The sequence below is a fragment of the Scomber scombrus genome, chromosome 11 (genome assembly GCF_963691925.1).
Source record: "Scomber scombrus chromosome 11, fScoSco1.1, whole genome shotgun sequence".
NCBI classification, from domain to species: Eukaryota; Metazoa; Chordata; class Actinopteri; order Scombriformes; family Scombridae; genus Scomber; species Scomber scombrus.
This window is the reverse complement of record NC_084980.1, coordinates 30,008,076-30,032,223: the sequence shown is the minus strand read 5'-3', so window position 1 is coordinate 30,032,223 and position 24,148 is coordinate 30,008,076. Positions and strand designations below refer to the sequence as shown.

The window sequence follows — 24,148 nt, the reverse complement described above, 5'->3', positions numbered from 1 at the left end:
GAGTATTTTCTTCTGTTGTCATCTCAGGATCCCATTCAAAACTTGTGGAGAAAATGTGAGACAACAATCAGATTTTATTTGACACAGTTTTCCTCCTGAAACTGAAATTTAGAAAATATGACCTGCTATAAACAGGTGGACCTTATCTCCACCAGGCTTTTTTTCTTCTTTGCTGGGTGTGACATCCACGAGCAGATCCAGGAGTAACTGCAACAGTTTGCAGGTCACTACTATAATGCGTTGTGTTCTGCTGTACAATCAAGCGATGGATACTCAGATATCTGTTTGAACCTTTTATATACAGTCTATGGTCAATATCAGATCTGTTTTGCACGTGCAGGTACAGGTGATGGGGCCCTTTGGGTAAGGGGAAAAAAAGTTATTTAAAAAAGAAAATGCAAAGGGCAATAGGGAAAGTTTAGGAATGGACACGTGAGTGGGGATTTAAACTATCAGTGGCAAAATGTCAGGTAATATGCTTTGCAAGGTATAAACATGTTTCTTTGAAGTTATATGGACAGGTACTGGAGCAGGTTAGAGAGGTCAGATAAACATCCAATAGGTCTTTGTTCACAATGTACACAACCACAAACAGTTCAACATGTATAGCTGGAGTGTAATAAGTACAGGGAAGAACGACAGGAAGTGATCCAAATGCTGGAAAAAAAAAAGCTGGAATTAACATTATGGAAACTGTTAGGGAGTATATCACAAGAAGGGTTTTAATGAAATATTTAAATGACACATATATAGGAAATAGGCTATAAGCTATAGTTTTTTTTTGTTTTTTTGTTATTTATTTATTGTATAGTTCTCACCATCTCATGTTCCACACTCCAGTCCAGTAGGTGGCGGTAAATGCACCTAAAAGTTGGTTCAACCGGCAATAAAAAAACAATAGAAGACGAAAAAAGAAGCAGGGAGTACAAGTGCCTAAAAACTGCATCGTAATATCTGAGTAAATGTACTACGTTTAGTTTCCAGCGGTGGTGAAATACTGAGAAGAACAGTGAAAGGTAGTGCTGCTGAAGTCTGGAGCATCTGGAGCTCAATTGGTCTGATTGTAAATTAAGAGTTTATTCTTTCTTATTATTATCAGTTAAATGATATCTTTGGGTTACAACCATCACCCCGAGCTCTTCGTGTCAATTCTAATATTGTTTAACCATTTTTAAAACAAGTCTTTGTGAGTATACACGGTTTCAGTTTGGTCGTGGAGAAGTTCAAACCAGACTCCGTTCAAAAAGCTCTGCAGTGTTGTTTTGTGTGCTGTTGTTTCTCTTTCTCTTTGGCATCTTAAACAGAGAAAACAACAAAACTTCCTTGGTAGTGTTTTTTTTGTTCTCACCATTTTGTAAATTCATAAATAAATGTACAATCAAACTGTCATTATTCTGATAGACATCAACAAGGAGATCATTTATAATGTTCCTTTTACATAGTTGAGATTCTGGGTGAAACTATATGATTGTGTGCATAATGTAAATCTGTACAAAAAGTCCTTGAACAAGTGTCATATAACAGAATTTACAGAAATAAAGATGTTTTTTCAACAATGAGAAAAGTATTTTCTTCTGTCATCTCAGGATCTCATTCAATGTAAGCGGAGAAAATGTGAAACAACAATGAGGCAGTTTCCCTCCTAAAACACCACAAAGTACAGAATTCATGTGTAGAAAAGACAAAACATTTGTCAGTTAGTCTCCGAACTTTCAGCTTCCTTTACTAAATCACTTTTGTCACAGAGAAAAGAGAAGGGTGTCATAGTTTGTGAATGTTCTCCATGTCATAGTTATCTTTTGGCAATTGAAGATGTTTTGCCTCTTATCCAAGGGGCTACATCAGTTCTTGCTTGTCTGACCAGTGGACTAGCACAGACTGGTCAGACAAGCAAGAACTGATTAAGAGGCGAAACGTATTCATAGACATATAACAAGTCCAGTTGCTTTCAATTCAATTGCACAGAGAGAAGATCAAGAACCACTACTTTCAGATCAAGAACCAGGGTTGGTAGACCAGGATTTGAACCTGGTTAATCCCTGGTCGGGGCAATTCAGACAGATGCCTGAGAATGAGCTGCAGGCTGCAATGGGCAAGTCAGACAACACGTCATATTCAGTGGACAGAATGGAAGGTGTTGACCCTTTTCTGTTGTCGAATTCATTCCCCATACTTTCTGGTGAATGACGCTACCATGAGAGTTTTTTAAAGATATAAATCAATGTCTTCATTCATCATATTGCCATGAATTCAGAGATCATTCTTGCTCTCTATTCAAACTCTACACTCTACTTGGCTATCAGCATAGTTCAACATTACAATACATCGCACATGAACACCACTTGACAACACAATACTTTTGAATGAGCTGTGTAGTAAGCCATCATCACTGTTTAACATTACAATACAACTCACATAAACACCACCAGACAGAACATTAGCATTGAATAGCTGTGGACTATCCATCGAATGCATTTGCAAATATGCTCATTAGCCAACAAAAGTTGTTTATGCTAACTCTTTTGTTAATTAAATTTTTCCAGAAACCACAGCACAGCACTTACTACAAGTCTTACAGACTGACTGAATATGTGAAATGTATATATATAGAGATCTACATAGATATTTATAAACGAAAATCCAAATCTCTATGACTTTTGTTTGTTTATGCTTATCTGTGGAACAGCCTCTTGCAAAGTCTTCAGAAGTTTATTTGCTGCTCATTTCACGGGGTTAGTGCTCACTTGTTTTGGTGTTGCAACATCATTTTTAGATTGTACACTTTATATGTCCATGTTATAAACAGTGTTCTCTCCACTCTATCAATTTTCTTTCTCCTGTAAATCCCCTTGAGACTGTAATGGTTTTAAAAAATGACATACCAAGTTTTAATTCTTACTAGTAACAATCAGAGACAGTGTTTGTATTCATATGAAGAGAAAATATTGTTAGCAGTGTTAATGCTGTTTAAGTGGTTCCCCCCTTTTAAACATGACCCCTCTTGCTGGAACCCCTCCCTGTTCTTCCCGCTCTGAAACACAACCAGCTCCACTCTAAGCAGATATTTCCATGTTCCCTCCCCTTCACTGACCGTGAGTGTGAAATGGGTGTAACCAATACATGGTAATGTATGAGCTGACGAGCCCCATTCAGTGAAGATCAGCACATAAAAAGGAACAAAAGTTTGTTCTCAGTCTTATTTCTGTGCAGAGAAAGTGAAACTCACACATTCACTGCCACAAGGAGAGATGGACCAGAAAGGAGTTCAGCTGTACAGAGAGAACTTTACTTGTTCAATCTGTCTAGATCTACTGAAGGACCCGGTGACTATTCCCTGTGGACATACCTACTGTATGAACTGTATTAAATTACACTGCGATGAAGAAGATCAGAGGAGGATCTACAGCTGCCCTCAGTGCAGAGAGGCCTTCACACCGAGGCCCGTCTTGAAGAAAAACACCATGTTAGCAGCTTTAGTGGAGCAGCTGAAGACTGGACCCCAAGCTGCTGCTGCTGATCACTGCTATGCTGGACCTGAAGATGTGACCTGTGATGTCTGCACTGAGAGGAAGAGGAAAGCCCTCAAGTCCTGTCTGACTTGTCTGGCCTCTTACTGTGAGAATCACCTCCAGCTTCATTATGATGCACCTGCATTAAAGAAACACAAGCTGGTGGAGCCCTCAGAGAAGCTCCAGGAGAACATCTGCTCTCGTCATGATGAGGTGATGAAGATGTTCTGCCGTACTGATCAGCAGATTATCTGTTATCTCTGCTCTGTCAATGAACATAAAGGCCACGACACAGTCCCAGCTGCAGCAGAAAGGATTAAGAGGCAGAGAGAGCTCGAGGTGAGTCGACTAAACATCCAGCGGAGAATAACGGACAGTGAGGGAGATGTGGAGCTGCTTCAACAGGAGGTGGAGGCTGCCAGTCTCTCTGCTGATAAAGCAGTGGAGGACAATGAGAAGATCTTCATTGAGCTGATCCGTCTCCTCCAGAAAAGAAGCAGTGATGTGAAGCAGCAGATCAGATCCCAGCAGGAAACTGAAGTGAGTCGAGTCAAAGAGCTTCAGGAGAAGCTGCAGCAGGCGATCACTGAGCTGAAGAGGAAAGACGCTGAACTGAAGCAACTGTCACACACAGAGGATCACAACCAGTTTCTGCAAAATTACACCTCAGTGTCACAACTCAGTAAACCTACAGACTCATCCGGCATCGATATGCGTCTTTTGAGATACTTTGAGGAAATAAAAGCAACTGTGTCAGAGCTCAGAGATGAACTACAGGACATCCTGAAGGAGGAATCGGCAGAAAAGTCACTGAAAGTGGCTGAAGTGAAGTTTTTAATGTCAGAACCAGAGCCAAAGACCAGAGCTGATTTCTTAAAATATTCACGTGAAATCACTCTGGATCCAAACACAGCAAACACAGAACTGTTATTATCTGATGGAAACAGAAAAGCAGAAGTAACAAGCCAAACACAGTATTATCCTAGTCATCCAGATAGATTCACTCATTGGGTTCAGATCCTGAGCAAAGAGAGTCTGCTTGGACGTTGTTACTGGGAGGTGGAGTGGAGAGGGGAAGGAGTTGATATAGCACTGGCACACAAGAATATCAGCAGAGCAGGATATTCAAATAAATGTAGATTTGGATTTAATAACAAATCTTGTTCTTTTAAATGTCACAGTAGCGGTTATGAGTTTTGGTCGAACGGGAAATTTTCTCCCGTCTCAGGTCCTCAGTCCTCCAGAGTCGGAGTGTAACTGGATCACAGTGCAGGTATTCTGTCCTTCTACAGCGTCTCTGAAACCATGACTCTCCTCTACAGAGTCCAGACCATATTCACTCGGCCTCTCTATGCTGGACTTTGTCTTTATTATGATGGAGACAAAGCTGAGTTCTTTAAACCCAGGTAGACACACGACACAAGTCGTAATTGTTCATGTTTTTGTCTCCATGAACTACACAGAGATCAGCTGACAATCAAACTGAGATTGTCAACACATATATTTTTTCATATTTTTTATTTCATACTGGTTTAAGTTTCTTTAAATATTTTTTTCCTGCATGTTTTTAGCCATAAATGCTATCACTGCTAATGATGATGTTTTTTATCCTCTTGTGTGCTGTTGTTTCTCTTTCTCTTTGGCATCTTAAACAGAGAAAACAGCTAAACTTCCTTGGTAGTGGTTATTTTGTTTTCACCATTTTGTAAATTCATAAAGAAATGTACAACTGTCATTATTCTGATAGACATCAACAAGGAGATCCTTTATAATGTTCCTTTTACATTGCTAAGATTCTGGGTGAAACTATATGATTGTGTGCATAAAGTAAATCTGTACAAAAAGTCCTTGAACAAGTGTCATATAACACAATTTACAGAAATAAAGATGTTTTTTCAAAAATGAGAAAAGTATTTTCTTCTGTCATCTCAGGATCTCATTCAATGTAAGTGGAGAAAATGTGAAACAACAAAGAGGCAGTTTCCCTCCTAAAACACCACAAAGTACAGAATTCATGTGTAGAAAAGACAAAACATTTGTCAGTTAGTCTCTGAACTTTCAGCTTCCTTTACTAAATCACTTTTGTCACAGAGAAAAGAGAAGAGTGTCATAGTTTGTGAATGTTCTCCATGTCATAGTTATCTCTTGGCAATTGAAGATGTTTTGCCTCTTATCCAAGGGGCTACATCAGTTCTTGCTTGTCTGACCAGTGGACTAGCACAGACTGGTCAGACAAGCAAGAACTGATTAAGAGACGAAACGTATTCATAGACATATAACAAGTCCAGTTGCTTTCAATTCATTTGCCCAGAGAGAAGATCAAGAACCACTACTTTCAGATCAAGAACCAGGGTTGGTAGACCAGGATTTGAATCTGGTTAATCCCTGGTCGGGGCAATTCAGACAGATGCCTGAGAATGAGCTGCAGGCTGCAATGGGCAAGTCAGACAACACGTCATATTCAGTGGACAGAATGGAAGGTGTTGACCCTTTTCTGTTGTTGAATTCATTCCCCATACTTGTTCGCCCCAGAGGGGATTAATGGAGGTGAACAAAATTCAAGCTGTATGAAAGTCGAGAAGAACACAATTCATGTCTGAAACCAACGGATGTAACCATAAGTACCTCAAATGAAGAATACAGGGGTGATAGTGGAAAAAAATCCTGAGCCTGAACTTTTATCCATGGGAGGTAAGCGGGCCCCTAAACCAAGATATATGCCCTGATCAACATAATTGTCAAGATGGATCCAGGGGTATGCATGGGAAATTGTATGGAAAATTGTATGTATGGAACATTTTGATAAATAGTCCCATAAATGATAGATTCTGGTGAATTTTGTGGAAATAAATGGACAACATTCAGACATGAGATGAACAAACCCAATATAAGCCTATATTACAGTAGCATCTTTTTGTAGAGCACAAGAGCTCTCGGGATCCTGGGCCTGGTAGGCCTGTTCAGTAATCCATCCCTGCTTTTAACTAGTCACTTACCTGCGTACATATTGCTTGTATAGCATACTGAGACTACAGATACTACAGCCATACCAAGAAAGGTCAGTAGGTGGTAATTATAATACTCCAAAGTAAACTATGAAATTCCTTTCTTGACATCAAACATGGCCAAGCTCAAGCCTGAATTCAGGCACCACGCCTGAACGCTATCAGGCCTGAGAATAACTTTTATATTGTCTTTGATGGTGACTGGTGTCTCCCTTTGTACCTCAACAAACCAACAAAAGTGGGTCCAGAACCACAGCCATGGACAAGCTTTCTGGGAAGCATTTCAACATTTTAACAATGAGTAGTGATGCAACACCTGCAGAGTACTGCAGCATTGCCTATTTATTTGGAGTTCGTGTGTCTGCTGTATGTATGCTGGAATGTGAAGTGACCAAGGTGCTAGTGCATGTGCTATACCAGCAGTTCTTTTTCACTTCCAACTGGGCAGAAACTTTGAAAACACATTTAAAAGGCTGTGGCTACACTTGGTGCACCGGAGCCATAGACAGTACTCATGTTCCAGCCATCGTCCCAAAAGAACACCCTGCTGACTGAAAGGATAGCATTCAGTTAATTTGAAGGCTGTGGTACACCATACCTTCTGGTGAATGACGCTACCATGAGAGTTTTTTAAAGATATAAATCCATTTCTTCATTCATTATATTGTACAATCCAACTGCCACCCAGCCATCAATTCTACACTCTACTTGGCTATCAGCATTGTTCAACATTACAATACATCGCACATGAACACCACTTGACAACACAATACTTATGAATGAGCTGTGTAGTAAGCCATCATCACTGTTCAAGATTACAATACAACTCACATAAACACCACCAGAAAGAACATTAGCATTGAATAGCTGTGGACTTTCCATCGAATGCATTTGCAAATATGCTCATTAGCCAACAAAAGTTTAAGCTCACTCTTTTGTTATTTCTACTTTTCCAGAAACCACAGCACAGCACTTACTACAAGTCTTACAGACTGACTGAATATGTGAACTGTAAGACCTTTTTTAACACTGTTCTGTGCCTTAATCCCCCAGGAGGGGCTGACAAACGTTGCTGGGGAGAAGTATGTCTGGGTCACATTGCTTAGCCCGATACCACCGCGACCCGGCCCCGGATAAGCGTCACAAAAAGGACTGAAGGATGGATGGATGGATATGGGAATTTTTTTTTTTTTTTTTTTTTTTTTACGAAAGTGAATACGTATACACAGTGCTGCTTGAAAGTTTGTGAACCTTATGCAAATAAAATGCGATTTTTTTTTTGGAACGTTGTGGCTTGCTCTTTGCAACACTGCCATGAACACCACTGATGTTTAATGTTCTCCTGTTGGTAGACTCATGAACGCTGACTGTAACCACTGCAAGGAAAACCTTTACTTTCCTAGATATTACTTTGAGGTCTGTGTGACCTCCTGGACTATTTCACACCTGCTCTTGGTGTGATCTTTGTTGTCCAACCTCCCCTGGGGAGGGTAACACTGGTGTTGGATGTCTTCCATTTCTACATGTTCAGCCTGATAGTATACTGGTGGAGTCCAAATGCTTAAGAAATTGTTTTGTAACACTTTCCAGCCTGCTGAGTATCAGCATCTCTTCTTCTTAAGTCCTCAGAAATCTCCTTTGTTCGAGCCACAACACACCTACGCAAATATGTGTTGTGAAGCTCAGATTTTCATAGTGAAGATAGATTTATCTTCTTTGAATAAAACCCCATCTCCCAGACTCACACCTGATCATCATCCCATTGATTGAAATACATGGCTCTAATTTACCTTGTCTAAAAAATCAATGTTATAGGTCACATTTATGCAGAAATAAAGAAAACTGCAAAAGGTACACAAACTTTTGAGCTGCACTGTTTGTGTGTATATGTATATGTATGTACACATACACACACATATATGTGTATATATATATTCAGTTTGTTGGTGGAAATTTGAGTTTGGTTTGTTTTTGCTTATATTTGGGAATGATGTCTTTCAAAGTTTCACAGAAGATTAATCAGTGCTTATTTTAACAGGTTAGTGCTCACTTGTTTTTGTGGGTTTGTTCTTGGTATGGTGTTACAACATCATTTTTGGTTTGTCCACTTTATATGTCAATGTTATACACAGTATTCTCTTCACTCTTTCCATTTCCTCTCTCCTGTAAATCCCTTTGAGACTGTAATAGCTTTAAACGAGTTGAGTTACTAGCAAGAATAGCTAGTAACAATCAGAGACAGTGTTTGTTTTCATATAAAGATTTTTTTTTGTAGCGTTAATGCTGTTAAACTTGTTCTTGCCCTTTAAAAATTACCCCTTTTGCTGGAACCCCTCCCTCTTCGTCCCGCTCTGAAACACAACCAGCTCCACTCTATGAAGCTATTTCCATGTTCCCTCCCCTTCACTGACCGTCAGTGAGAAATGGGTGTAACCAATACATGGTAATGTATGAGCTGACGAGCCCCATTCAGTGAAGATCAGCACATAAAAAGGAACAAAAGTTTGTTCTCAGTCTTATTTCTGTGCAGAGAAAGTGAAACTCACACATTCACTGACACGAGGAGAGATGGACCAGAAAGGAGTTCAGCTGTACAGAGAGAACTTTACTTGTTCAATCTGTCTGGATCTACTGAAGGACCCGGTGACTATTCCCTGTGGACATACCTACTGTATGAACTGTATTAAATTACACTGCGATGAAGAAGATCAGAGGAGGATCTACAGCTGCCCTCAGTGCAGAGAGGCCTTCACACCGAGGCCTGTCCTGAAGAAAAACACCATGTTAGCAGCTTTAGTGGAGCAGCTGAAGACTGGACCACAAGCTGCTGCTGCTGATCACTGCTATGCTGGACCTGAAGATGTGACCTGTGATGTCTGCACTGAGAGGAAGAGGAAAGCCCTCAAGTCCTGTCTGACTTGTCTGGCCTCTTACTGTGAGAATCACCTCCAGCTTCATTATGATGCACCTGCATTAAAGAAACACAAGCTGGTGGAGCCCTCAGAGAAGCTCCAGGAGAACATCTGCTCTCGTCATGATGAGGTGATGAAGATGTTCTGCCGTACTGATCAGCAGATTATCTGTTATCTCTGCTCTGTCAATGAACATAAAGGCCACGACACAGTCCCAGCTGCAGCAGAAAGGATTAAGAGGCAGAGAGAGCTCGAGGTGAGTCGACTAAACATCCAGCGGAGAATAACGGACAGTGAGGGAGATGTGGAGCTGCTTCAACAGGAGGTGGAGGCTGCCAGTCTCTCTGCTGATAAAGCAGTGGAGGACAGTGAGAAGATCTTCATTGAGCTGATCCGTCTCCTCCAGAAAAGAAGCAGTGATGTGAAGCAGCAGATCAGATCCCAGCAGGAAACTGAAGTGAGTCGAGTCAAAGAGCTTCAGGAGAAGCTGCAGCAGGCGATCACTGAGCTGAAGAGGAAAGACGCTGAACTGAAGCAACTGTCACACACAGAGGATCACAACCAGTTTCTGCAAAATTACACCTCAGTGTCACAACTCAGTAAACCTACAGACTCATCCGGCATCGATATGCGTCTTTTGAGATACTTTGAGGAAATAAAAGCAACTGTGTCAGAGCTCAGAGATGAACTACAGGACATCCTGAAGGAGGAATCGGCAGAAAAGTCACTGAAAGTGGCTGAAGTGAAGTTTTTAATGTCAGAACCAGAGCCAAAGACCAGAGCTGATTTCTTAAAATATTCACGTGAAATCACTCTGGATCCAAACACAGCAAACACAGAACTGTTATTATCTGATGGAAACAGAAAAGCAGAAGTAACAAGCCAAACACAGTATTATCCTAGTCATCCAGATAGATTCACTCATTGGGTTCAGATCCTGAGCAAAGAGAGTCTGCTTGGACGTTGTTACTGGGAGGTGGAGTGGAGAGGGGAAGGAGTTGATATAGCACTGGCACACAAGAATATCAGCAGAGCAGGATATTCAAATAAATGTAGATTTGGATTTAATAACAAATCTTGTTCTTTTAAATGTCACAGTAGCGGTTATGAGTTTTGGTCGAACGGGAAATTTTCTCCCGTCTCAGGTCCTCAGTCCTCCAGAGTCGGAGTGTACCTGGATCACAGTGCAGGTATTCTGTCCTTCTACAGCGTCTCTGAAACCATGACTCTCCTCTACAGAGTCCAGACCATATTCACTCGGCCTCTCTATGCTGGACTTTGTCTTTATTATGATGGAGACAAAGCTGAGTTCTTTAAACTCAGGTAGACACACGACACAAGTCGTAATTGTTCATGTTTTTGTCTCCATGAGCTACACAGAGATCAGCTGACAATCAAACTGAGATTGTCAACACATATATTTTTTCATATTTTTTATTTCATACTGGTTTGAGTTTCTTTAAATATTTTTTCCCTGCATGTTTTTAGCCATAAATGCTATCACTGCTAATGATGATGTGTTTTACCCTCTTGTGTGCTGTTGTTTCTCTTTCTCTTTGGCATCTTAAACAGAGAAAACAGCTAAACTTCCTTGGTAGTGGTTATTTTGTTATCACCATTTTGTAAATTCATAAATAAATGTACAATCAAACTGTCATTATTCTGATAGACATCAACAAGGAGATCATTTATAATGTTCCTTTTACATAGATGAGATTCTGGGTGAAACTATATGATTGTGTGGATAATGTAAATCTGTACAAAAAGTCCTCGAACAAGTGTCATATAACAAAATTCACAGAAATAAAGATGTTTTTTCAACAATGAGAAAAGTATTTTCTTCTGTCATCTCAGGATCTCATTCAATGTATGTGGAGAAAATGTGAAACAACAATGAGGCTGTTTCCTTCCTAAAACACCACAAAGTACAGAATTCATGTGTAGAAAAGACAAAACATTTGTCAGTTAGTCTCCGAACTTTCAGCTTCCTTTACTACATCACTTTTGTCACAGAGAAAAGAGAAGGGTGTCATAGTTTGTGAATGTTCTCCATGTCATAGTTATCTCTTGGCAATTGAAGATGTTTTGCCTCTTATCCAAGGGGCTACATCAGTTCTTGCTTGTCTGACCAGTGGACTAGCACAGACTGGTCAGACAAGCAAGAACTGATTAAGAGGCGAAACGTATTCATAGACATATAACAAGTCCAGTTGCTTTCAATTCAATTGCCCAGAGAGAAGATCAAGAACCACTACTTTCAGATCAAGAACCAGGGTTGGTAGACCAGAATTTGAACCTGGTTAATCCCTGGTCGGGGCAATTCAGACAGATGCCTGAGAATGAGCTGCAGGCTGCAATGGGCAAGTCAGACAACACGTCATATTCAGTGGACAGAATGGAAGGTGTTGACCCTTTTCTGTTGTTGAATTCATTCCCCATACTTTCTGGTGAATGACGCTATCATGAGAGTTTTTTTAAAGATATAAATCAATGTCTTCATTCATCATATTGTACAATCCAACTGCAATCCAGCCATGAATTCAGAGATCATTCTTTCTCTCTATTCAAACTCTACACTCTACTTGGCTATCAGCATAGTTCAACATTACAATACATCGCACATGAACACCACTTGACAACACAATACTTTTGAATGAGCTGTGTAGTAAGCCATCATCACTGTTTAACATTACAATACAACTCACATAAACACCACCAGACATAACATTAGCATTGAATAGCTGTGGACTTTCCATCGAATGCATTTGCAAATATGCTCATTAGCCAACAAAAGTTGTTTATGCTAACTCTTTTGTTAATTCAATTTTTCCAGAAACCACAGCACAGCACTTACTACAAGTCTTACAGACTGACTGAATATGTGAACTGTAAGACCTTTTTTAACAATGTTCTGTTTCCAGCCTGCTGAGTATCAGCATCTCTTCTTCTAAGGTCCTCAGGAATCTCCTTTGTTCGAGCCACAACACACCTACGCAAATATGTGTTGTGAAGCTCAGATTTTCATAGTGAAGATAGATTTAACTTCTTTGAATAAAACACCATCTCCCAGACTCACACCTGATCATCATCCCATTGATTGAAATACATGGCTCTAATTTACCCTTCAAATGAACTGATAATCCCAGAGATTCACATATACTACTTTTGCCTCACAAAAATAGGAAAGATAGAAAATGTGATAATTTTCCCTCAATAAATAAATGAATACATTTAATGATTTTTTCTGGTTTGCTTTATTGGGTTCCCTTTATAAACTTTTAGGGCTTGTGTAAAAATTGAATCAATGTTATAGGTCATATTTATGCAGAAATAGAGAAAATTGCAAAAGGTACACAAACTTTTGAGCTGCACTTTGTGTGTGTATACGTATGTACACATACACACACATATATGTGTATATATATATTAAGTTTGTTGGTGGAAATTTGAGTTTGGTTTGTTTTTGCTTATATTTGGGAATGATGTCTTGCAAAGTTTCGCAGAAGATTAATCAGTGCTTATTTTAACAGGTTAGTGCTCACTTGTTTTTCTGGGTTTGTTCTTGGTATGGTGTTACAACATCATTTTTGGTTTGTCCACTTTATATGTCAATGTTATACACAGTATTCTCTTCACTCTTTCCATTTCCTCTCTCCTGTAAATCCCTTTGAGACTGAATAGCTTTAAACGAGTTGAGTTACTAGCAAGAATAGCTAGTAACAATCAGAGACAGTGTTTGTTTTCATATAAAGAATTTTTTTTTGTAGTGTTAATGCTGTTAAACTTGTTCTTCCCCTTTAAAAATTACCCCTCTTGCTGGAACCCCTCCCTCTTCTTCCCGCTCTGAAACACAACCAGTTCCACTCTATGAAGCTATTTCCTTGTTCCCTCCCCTTCACTGACCGTCAGTGTGAAATGGGTGTAACCAATACATGGTAATGTACGAGCTGACGAGCCCCATTCAGTGAAGATCAGCACATAAAAAGGAACAAAATTTTGTTCTCAGTCTTATTTCTGTGCAGAGAAAGTGAAACTCACACATTCACTTACACGAGGAGAGATGGACCAGAAAGGAGTTCAGCTGTACAGAGAGACCTTTACTTGTTCAATCTGTCTGGATCTACCGAAGGACCCGGTGACTATTCCATGTGGACATACCTACTGTATGAACTGTATTAAATTACAATGGGATGGAGAAGCTCGGAGGAAGATCTTCAGCTGCCCTCAGTGCAGACAGACTTTCAAACGGAGGCCTGTCCTGAAGAAAAACACCATGTTAGCAGCTTTAGTGGAGCAGCTGAAGACTGGACCACAAGCTGCTGCTGCTGATCACTGCTATGCTGGACCTGAAGATGTGGCCTGTGAAGTCTGCACTGGGAGGAAGCTGAAAGCCCTCAAGTCCTGTCTGACTTGTCTGTCCTCTTACTGTGAGAATCACCTCCAGCTTCATTATGATGCACCTCCACTTAAGAAACACAAGCTGGTGGAGCCCTCAGAGAAGCTCCAGGAGAACATCTGCTCTCGTCATGATGAGGTGATGAAGATGTTCTGCCGTACAGATAAGATGTGTATCTGTTATCTGTGCACTATGGAGGATCATAAAGGCCACGACACAGTCACAGCTGCAGCAGAAATAACTGAGAGGCAGAGAGAGCTCGAGGTGAGTCGACTAAACATCCAGCAGATAATCCAGGACAGAGAGAAAGATGTGGAGCTGCTTCAACAGGAGGTGGAGGCCGTCACGCTCTCTGCTGATAAATTAGTAGAGGACAATGAGAAGATCTCCAGTGAGCTGATCCGTCTCTTCCACAAAAGAAGCTCTGATGTGAAGCAGCAGATCAGATCCCAGCAGGAAACTGAAGTGAGTCGAGTCAAAGAGCTTCAGGAGAAGCTGCAGCAGGAGATCACTGAGCTGATGAGGAAAGACGCTAAACTGAAGCAGCTCTCACATACAGAGGATCACAACCAGTTTCTACACAACTACCCCTCAGTGTCACAACTCAGTGAACCTACAGACTCATCCAGCATCGATATCCGTCCTCTGAGATACTTTGAGGATGTGACAGCAGCTGTGTCAGAGCTCAGAGATAAATTACAGGACATGCTGAAGGACAAATGGACAAACATCTCACTGACTGAGACTGAAGTGGACGTTTTACTGTCAGAACCAGAACCAGAGCCCAAGACCAGAGCTGAGTTCCTAAAATATTCATGTGAAATCACTCTGGATCCAAACACAGCAAACAGAAACGTGTTATTATCTGAGGGGAACAGAAAAGCAGAACTAACAAGCCAAACACAGTCTTATCCTAATCATCCAGATAGATTCACTGGTTATTGGGTTCAGATCCTGAGCAAAGAGAGTCTGACTGGACGTTGTTACTGGGAAGTGGAGTGGGGAGGGGAAGGAGTTGATCTAGCACTGGCATACAAGAAAATCAAGAGATCAGGAAACTCAAATCAATGTAAATTTGGATTTAATAACAATTCTTGTACTTTCAAATGTGACATTGATGATCATGAGTTTTATTCGAACGGAAAAATGTCTCGCGTCTCAGGTCCTGTTTCCTCCAGAGTCGGCGTGTACCTGGATCACAGCGCAGGTATTCTGTCCTTCTACAGCGTCTCTGAAACCATGACTCTCCTCCACAGATTCCAGACCACATTCACTCATCCTCTTTATGCTGGACTTGTTCTTTATGGTGAAGGAGACAAAGCTGAGTTCTTTAAACCCAGGTAGACACACGACACAAGTCGTAATTGTTCATGTTTTCGTCTCCATGAACTACACAGAGATCAGCTGTCAATCAAACTGAGATTGTCAACACTTATATTTTTTATTTCATACTGTTTTAAAGTTCTTTAAATATCTTTTTTTCTTGCATGTTTTTAGCCATAAATGCTATCACTGCTAATGATGATGTGTTTCACCCTCTTGTGTGCTGTTGTTTCTCTTTCTCTTTGGCATCTTAAACAGAGAAAACAGCTAAACTTCCTTGGTAGTGGTTTTTTTGTTCTCACCATTTTGTAAATTCATAAATAAATGTACAATCAAACTGTCATTATTCTGATAGACATCAACAAGGAGATCATTTATAATGTTCCTTTTACATAGTTGAGATTCTGGGTGAAACTATATGATTGTGTGCATAAAGTAAATCTGTACAAAAAGTCATTGAACAAGTGTCTTATAACAGAATTTACAGAAATAAAGATGTTTTTTCAACAATGAAAAAAGTATTTTCTTCTGTAATCTCAGGATCTCATTCAATGTAAGAAAAATGTGAAACAACAATGAGGCAGTTTCCCTCCTAAAACACCACAAAGTACAGAATTCATGTGTAGAAAATACAAAACATTTGTCAGTTAGTCTCTGAACTTTCAGCTTCCTTTACTAAATCACTTTTGTCACAGAGAAAAGAGAAGAGTGTCATAGTTTGTGAATGTTCTCCAGGTCATAGTTATCTCTTGGCAATTGAAGATGTTTTGCCTCTTATCCAAGGGGCTACATCAGATCTTGCTTGTCTGACCAGTGGACTAGCACAGACTGGTCAGACAAGCAAGAACTGATTAAGAGACGAAACGTATTCATAGACATATAACAAGTCCAGTTGCTTTCAATTCAATTGCCCAGAGAGAAGATCAAGAACCACTACTTTCAGATCAAGAACCAGGGTTGGTAGACCAGGATTTGAATCTGGTTAATCCCTGGTCGGGGCAATTCAGACAGATGCCTGAGAATGAGCTGCAGACTGCAATTATTGCAATACTCAGTGGACAGAATGGAAGGTGTTGACCCTTTTCTGTTGTTGAATTCATTCCCCATACTTGTTCGCCCCAGAGGGGATTAATGGAGGTGAACAAAATTCAAGCTGTATGAAAGTCGAGAAGAACACAATTCATGTCGGAAACCAACGGATGTAACCATAAGTACCTCAAATGAAGAAAACAGGGGTGATAGTGGAAAAAAAATCCTGAGCCTGAACTTTTATCCATGGGAGGTAAGCGGGCCCCTAAACCAAGATATATGCCCTGATCAACATAATTGTCAAGATGGATCCAGGGGTATGCATGGGAAATTGTATGGAAAATTGTATGTATGGAACATTTTGATAAATAGTCCCATAAATGATATATTCTGGTGAATTTTGTGGAAATAAATGGACAACATTCAGACATGAGATGAACAAACCCAATATAAGCCTATATTACAGTAGCATCTTTTTGTAGAGCACAAGAGCTCTCGGGATCCTGGGCCTGGTAGGCCTGTTCAGTAATCCATCCCTGCTTTTAACTAGTCACTTACCTGCGTACATATTGCTTGTATAGCATACTGAGACTACAGATACTACAGCCATACCAAGAAAGGTCAGTAGGTGGTAATTATAATACTCCAAAGTAAACTATGAAATTCCTTTCTTGACATCAAACATGGCCAAGCTCAAGCCTGAATTCAGGCACCACGCCTGAACGCTATCAGGCCTGAGAATAACTTTTATATTGTCTTTGATGGTGACTGGTGTCTCCCTTTGTACCTCAACAAACCAACAAAAGTGGGTCCAGAACCACAGCCATGGACAAGCTTTCTGGGAAGCATTTCAACATTTTAAAAATGAGTAGTGATGCAACACCTGCAGAGTACTGCAGCATTGCCTATTTATTTGGAGTTCGTGTGTCTACTGTATGTATGCTGGAATGTGAAGTGACCAAGGTGCTAGTGCATGTGCTATACCAGCAGTTCTTTTTCACTTCCAACTGGGCAGAAACTTTGAAAACACATTTAAAAGGCTGTGGCTACACTTGGTGCACCGGAGCCATAGACAGTACTCATGTTCCAGCCATCGTCCCAAAAGAACACCCTGCTGACTGAAAGGATAGCATTCAGTTAATTTGAAGGCTGTGGTACACCATACCTTCTGGTAAATGACGCTACCATGAGAGTTTTTTTAAAGATATAAGTCAATTTCTTCATTCATTATATTGTACAATCCAACTGCCACCCAGCCATGAATTCAGACATCATTCTTTCTCTCTATTCAAATTCTACACTCTACTTGGCTATCAGCATTGTTCAACATTACAATACATTGCACATGAACACCACTTGACAACACAATACTGATGAATGAGCTGTGTAGTAAGCCATCATCACTGTTCAAGATTACAATACAACTCACATAAACACCACCAGACAGAACATTAGCATTGAATAGCTGTGGACTTTCCATCGAATGCATTTGCAAATATGCTCATTAGCCAACAAAAGTTGTTTATGCTCACTCTTTTGTTATTTCTTCTTTTCCAGAAACCACAGCACAGCACTTACTACAAGTCTTACAGACTGACTGAATATGTGAACTGTAAGACCTTTTTTAACCTGCCTTAATCCCCCAGGAGGAGCTGACAAACGTTGCTGGGGAGAAGTATGTCTGGGTCACATTGCTTAGCCTGATACCACCGCGACCCGGCCCCCGATTAAGCGTCACAAAAAGGACTGAAGGATGGATGGATGGATATGGGAATTTTTTTTTTTTTTTTTTTTTTTACGAAAGTGAATACGTATACACAGTGCTGCTTGAAAGTTTGTGAACCTTTTGCAAATAAAATGCGATTTTTTTTGGAACATTGTGGCTTGCTCTTTGCAACACTGCCATGAACACCACTGATGTTTAATGTTCTCCTGTTGGTAGACTCATGAACGCTGACTGTAACCACTGCAAGGAAAACCTTTACTTTCCTAGATATTACTTTGAGGTCTGTGTGACCTCCTGGACTATTTCACACCTGCTCTTGGTGTGATCTTTGTTGTCCAACCTCCCCTGGGGAGGGTAACACTGGTGTTGGATGTCTTCCATTTCTACATGTTCAGCCTGATAGTCCACTGGTGGAGTCCAAATGCTTAAGAAATTGTTTTGTAACACTTTCCAGCCTGCTGAGTATCAGCATCTCTTCTTCTTAAGTCCTCAAAAATCTCCTTTGTTCGAGCCAGAACACACCTACGCAAATATGTGTTGTGAAGCTCAGATTTTCATAGTGAAGATAGATTTATCTTCTTTGAATAAAACCCCATCTCCCAGACTCACACCTGATCATCATCCCATTGATTGAAATACATGGCTCTAATTTACCTTGTGTAAAAATTCAATGTTATAGGTCATATTTATGCAGAAATAGAGAAAACTGCAAAAGATACACAAACTTTTGAGCTGCACTGTGTGTGTGTATATGTATATGTATGTACACATACACACACATATATGTGTATACATATATTAAGTTTGTTGGTGGAAATTTGAGTTTGGTTTGTTTTTGCTTATATTTGGGAATGATGTCTTGCAAAGTTTCACAGAAGATTAATCAGTGCTTATTTTAACAGGTTAGTGCTCACTTGTTTTTGTGGGTTTGTTCTTGGTATGATGTTACAACATCATTTTTGGTTTGTCCACTTTATATGTCAATGTTATACACAGTATTCTCTTCACTCTTTCCATTTCCTCTCTCCTGTAAATCCCTTTGAGACTGTAATAGCTTTAAACGAGTTGAGTTACTAGCAAGAATAGCTAGTAACAATCAGAGACAGTGTTTGTTTTCATATAAAGAATTTTTTTTGTAGTGTTAATGCTGTTAAACTTGTTCTTCCCCTTTAAAAATTACCCCTCTTGCTGGAACCCCTCCCTCTTCTTCCCGCTCTGAAACACAACCAGCTCCACTCTATGAAGCTATTTCCATGTTCCCTCCCCTTCACTGACCGTCAGTGTGAAATGGGTGTAACCAATACATGGTAATGTATGAGCTGACGAGCCCCATTCAGTGAAGATCAGCACATAAAAAGGAACAAAAGTTTGTTCTCAGACTTATTTCTGTGCAGAGAAAGTGAAACTCACACATTCACTGACACGAGGAGAGATGGACCAGAAAGGAGTTCAGCTGTACAGAGAGAACTTTACTTGTTCAATCTGTCTGGATCTACCGAAGGACCCGGTGACTATTCCATGTGGACATACCTACTGTATGAACTGTATTAAATTACAATGGGATGGAGAAGCTCGGAGGAAGATCTTCAGCTGCCCTCAGTGCAGACAGACTTTCAAACGGAGGCCTGTCCTGAAGAAAAACACCATGTTAGCAGCTTTAGTGGAGCAGCTGAAGACTGGACCACAAGCTGCTGCTGCTGATCATTGCTATGCTGGACCTGAAGATGTGGCCTGTGATGTCTGCACTGGGAGGAAGCTGAAAGCCCTCAAGTCCTGTCTGACTTGTCTGTCCTCTTACTGTGAGAATCACCTCCAGCTTCATTATGATGCACCTCCATTTAAGAAACACAAGCTGGTCGACCCCTCCAAGAAGCTCCAGGAGAAAATCTGCTCTCTTCATGATGAGGTGATGAAGATGTTCTGTCGTACTGATCAGCAGATAATCTGTTATCTCTGCTCTGTAAATGAACATAAAGGCCATGACACAGTCTCAGCTGCAGCAGAAAGGACTGAGAGGCAGAGAGAGCTCGAGGTGAGTCGACTCAACATCCAGCAGATAATCCAGGACAGAGAGAAAGATGTGGAGCTGCTTCAACAGGAGGTGGAGGCTGTCACGCTCTCTGCTGATAAATTAGTGGAGGACAATGAGAAGATCTCCAGTGAACTGATCCGTCTCTTCCACAAAAGAAGCTCTGATGTGAAGCAGCAGATCAGATCCCAGCAGGAAACTGAAGTGAGTCGAGTCAAAGAGCTTCAGGAGAAGCTGCAGCAGGAGATCACTGAGCTGATGAGGAAAGACGCTAAACTGAAGCAGCTTTCACATACAGAGGATCACAACCAGTTTCTACACAACTACCCCTCAGTGTCACAACTCAGTGCACCTACAGACTCATCCAGCATCAATATCCGTCCTCTGAGATACTTTGAGGATGTGACAGCAGCTGTGTCAGAGCTCAGAGATAAATTACAGGACATGCTGAAGGACAAATGGACAAACATCTCACTGACTGAGACTGAAGTGGATGTTTTACTGTCAGAACCAGAACCAGAGCCCAAGACCAGAGCTGAGTTCCTAAAATATTCATGTGAAATCACTCTGGATCCAAACACAGCAAACAGAAACGTGTTATTATCTGAGGGGAACAGAAAAGCAGAAGTAACAAGCCAAACACAGTCTTATCCTAGTCATCCAGATAGATTCGATGGTTATTGGGTTCAGATCCTGAGCAAAGAGAGTCTGACTGGACGTTGTTACTGGGAAGTGGAGTGGGGAGGGGAAGGAGTTGATATAGCACTGGCATACAAGAAAATCAAGAGATCAGGAAACTCAAATCAATGTAGATTTGGATTTAATAAAAATTCTTGTACTTTTAGATGTGACATTGATGCTCATGAGTTTATTTCGAACGGAAACTTGTCTCGCGTCTCAGGTCCTGTTTCCTCCAGAGTCGGCGTGTACCTGGATCACAGCGCAGGTATTCTGTCCTTCTACAGCATCTCTGAAACCATGACTCTCCTCCACAGATTCCAGACCACATTCACTCATCCTCTCTATGCTGGACTTCTTCTTTATTTTAATGGAGACAAAGCTGAGTTCTTTAAACCCAGGTAAACACACGACACAAGTCGTAATTGTTCATGTTTTCGTCTCCATGAACTACACAGAGATCAGCTGTCAATCAAACTGAGATTGTCAACACTTATATTTTTTTATTTCATACTGTTTTGAGTTCTTTAAATATCTTTTTTTCTTGCATGTTTTTAGCCATAAATGCTATCACTGCTAATGATGATGTGTTTTACCATCTTGTGTGCTGTTGTTTCTCTTTCTCTTTGGCATCTTAAACAGAGAAAACAGCTAAACTTCCTTGGTAGTGGTTATTTTGTTATCACCATTTTGTAAATTCATAAATAAATGTACAATCAAACTGTCATTATTCTGATAGACATCAACAAGGAGATCATTTATAATGTTCCTTTTACATAGATGAGATTCTGGGTGAAACTATATGATTGTGTGGATAATGTAAATCTGTACAAAAAGTCCTCGAACAAGTGTCATATAACAAAATTCACAGAAATAAAGATGTTTTTTCAACAATGAGAAAAGTATTTTCTTCTGTAATCTCAGGATCTCATTCAATGTAAGTGGAGAAAATGTGAAACAACAATGAGGCAGTTTCCCTCCTAAAACACCACAAAACACAGAATTCATGTGTAGAAAAGACAAAACATTTGTCAGTTAGTCTCCGAACTTTCAGCTTCCTTTACTAAATCACTTTTGTCACAGAGAAAAGAGAAGAGTGTCATAGTTTGTGAATGTTCTCCATGTCATAGTTATCTCTTGGCAATTGAAGATGTTTTGCCTCTTATCCAAGGGGCTACATCAGTTCTTGCTTGTCTGACCAGTGGACTAGCACAGACTGGTCAGACAAGCAAGAACTGATTAAAAGGCGAAACGTATTCATAGACATATAACAAGTCCAGTTGCTTTCAATTCAATTGCCCAGAGAGAAGATCAAGAACCACTACTTTCAGATCAAGAACCAGGGTTGGTAGACCAGGATTTGAACCTGGTTAATCCCTGGTCGGGGCAATTCAGACAGATGCCTTAGAATGAGCTGCAGGCTGCAATGGGCAAGTCAGACAACACGTCATATTCAGTGGACAGAATGGAAGGTGTTGACCCTTTTCTGTTGTCGAATTCATTCCCCATACTTTCTGGTGAATGACGCTACCATGAGAGTTTTTTAAAGATATAAATCAATGTCTTCATTCATCATATTGTACAATCCAACTGCCACCCAGCCATGAATTCAGAGATCATTCTTGCTCTCTATTCAAATTCTACACTCTACTTAGCTATCAGCATTGTTCAACATTACAATACATCGCACATGAACACCACTTGACAACACAATACTTATGAATGAGCTGTGTAGTAAGCCATCGTCACTGTTTAACATTACAATACAACTCACATAAACACCACCAGACAGAACATTAGCATTGAATAGCTGTGGACTTTCCATCTAATGCATTTGCAAATATGCTCATTAGCCAACAAAAGTTGTTTATGCTCACTCTTTTGTTATTTTTCAGAAACCACAGCACAGCACTTACTACAAGTCTTACAGACCGACTGAATATGTGAAATGTATATATATAGAGATCTACATAGATATTTATAAACGAAATCCAAATCTCTATGACTTTTGTTTGTTTATGCTTATCTGTGGAACAGCCTCTTGCAAAGTCTTCAGAAGTTTATTTGCTGCTCATTTCACGGGGTTAGTGCTCACTTGTTTTGGTGTTGCAACATCATTTTTAGATTGTACACTTTATATGTCCATGTTATAAACAGTGTTCTCTTCACTCTATCAATTTTCTTTCTCCTGTAAATCCCCTTGAGACTGTAATGGTTTTAAAAAATGACATACCAAGTTTTAATTCTTACTAGTAACAATCAGAGACAGTGTTTGTATTCATATGAAGAGAAAATATTGTTTGCAGTGTTAATGCTGTTAAACTTGTTCTTCCCCTTTTAAAAATGACCCCTCTTGCTGGAACCCCTCCCTCTTCTTCCCGCTCTGAAACACAACCAGCTCCACTCTATGTAGATATGTCCTTGTTCCCTCCCCTTCACTGACCGTCAGTGTGAAATGGGTGTAACCAATACATGGTAATGTAACTGACGAGCCCCATTCAGTGAAGATCAGCACATAAAAAGGAACAAAAGTTTGTTCTCAGACTTATTTCTGTGCAGAGAAATTGGAACACAGATTCACTGCCACGAGGAGAGATGGAGCAGAAAGGAGTTCAGCTGTACAGAGAGACCTTTACTTGTTCAATCTGTCTGGATCTACTGAAGGACCCGGTGACTATTCCCTGTGGACATACCTACTGTATGAACTGTATTAAATTACACTGCGATGAAGAAGATAAGAGGAGGATCTACAGCTGCCCTCAGTGCAGAGAGGCCTTCACACCGAGGCCTGTCCTGAAGAAAAACACCATGTTAGCAGCTTTAGTGGAGCAGCTGAAGACTGGACCCCAAGCTGCTGCTGCTGATCACTGCTCTGCTGGACCTGATGATGTGGCCTGTGATGTCTGCACTGGGAGGAAGCTGAAAGCCCTCAAGTCCTGTCTGACTTGTCTGGCCTCTTACTGTGAGAATCACCTCCAGCTTCATTATGATGCACCTCCACTTAAGAAACACAAGCTGGTGGAGCCCTCAGAGAAGCTCCAGGAGAACATCTGCTCTCGTCATGATGAGGTGATGAAGATGTTCTGCCGTACTGATCAGCAGATTATCTGTTATCTCTGCTCTGTCAATGAACATAAAGGCCACGACACAGTCCCAGCTGCAGCAGAAAGGACTAAGAGGCAGAGAGAGCTCGAGGTGAGTCGACTAAACATCCAGCGGAGAATACAGGACAGTGAGGGAGATGTGGAGCTGCTTCAACAGGAGGTGGAGGCCGTCAGTCGCTCTGCTGATAAAGCAGTGGAGGACAGTGAGAAGATCTTCATTGAGCTGATCCATCTCCTCCAGAAAAGAAGCTCTGATGTGAAGCAGCAGATCAGATCCCAGCAGGAAACTGAAGTGAGTCGAGTCAAAGAGCTTCAGGAGAAGCTGCAGCAGGAGATCACTGAGCTGAAGAGGAAAGACGCTGAACTGAAGCAACTGTCACACACAGAGGATCACAACCAGTTTCTGCAAAATTACACCTCAGTGTCACAACTCAGTA

The 24,148-nt window shown here is 40.6% G+C and overlaps 4 protein-coding genes across 4 annotated transcripts; all 4 read left to right on the top strand.

The window, feature by feature from the left end:
- Positions 1–10,180: 10,180 nt before the first annotated feature.
- Positions 10,181–10,753, top strand: LOC133990140 (tripartite motif-containing protein 16-like protein). Its single transcript, XM_062428315.1, has one exon. The coding sequence runs from the start codon at positions 10,181–10,183 to the stop codon at positions 10,751–10,753; it is 573 nt and encodes a 190-aa protein (XP_062284299.1).
- A 2,733-nt stretch (positions 10,754–13,486) lies between these two features.
- Positions 13,487–15,166, top strand: LOC133990139 (tripartite motif-containing protein 16-like). Its single transcript, XM_062428313.1, has 2 exons — positions 13,487–13,561; positions 14,081–15,166. Exons 1-2 carry the CDS (start codon positions 13,487–13,489, stop codon positions 15,164–15,166), a joined length of 1,161 nt encoding a protein of 386 aa, XP_062284297.1.
- Positions 15,167–19,332: 4,166 nt separating this feature from the next.
- LOC133990138 (tripartite motif-containing protein 16-like) lies at positions 19,333–20,949 on the top strand (the record flags this gene model as incomplete). The annotated part of the gene is made up of 1 exon (XM_062428312.1): positions 19,333–20,949. A coding segment is annotated over exon 1 (1,617 nt), but the record flags the coding sequence as incomplete, so codon positions are not given.
- Positions 20,950–23,202: 2,253 nt separating this feature from the next.
- Positions 23,203–23,700, top strand: LOC133990137 (E3 ubiquitin/ISG15 ligase TRIM25-like; the record flags this gene model as incomplete). The annotated part of the gene is made up of 1 exon (XM_062428311.1): positions 23,203–23,700. A coding segment is annotated over exon 1 (498 nt), but the record flags the coding sequence as incomplete, so codon positions are not given.
- Positions 23,701–24,148: the final 448 nt, after the last annotated feature.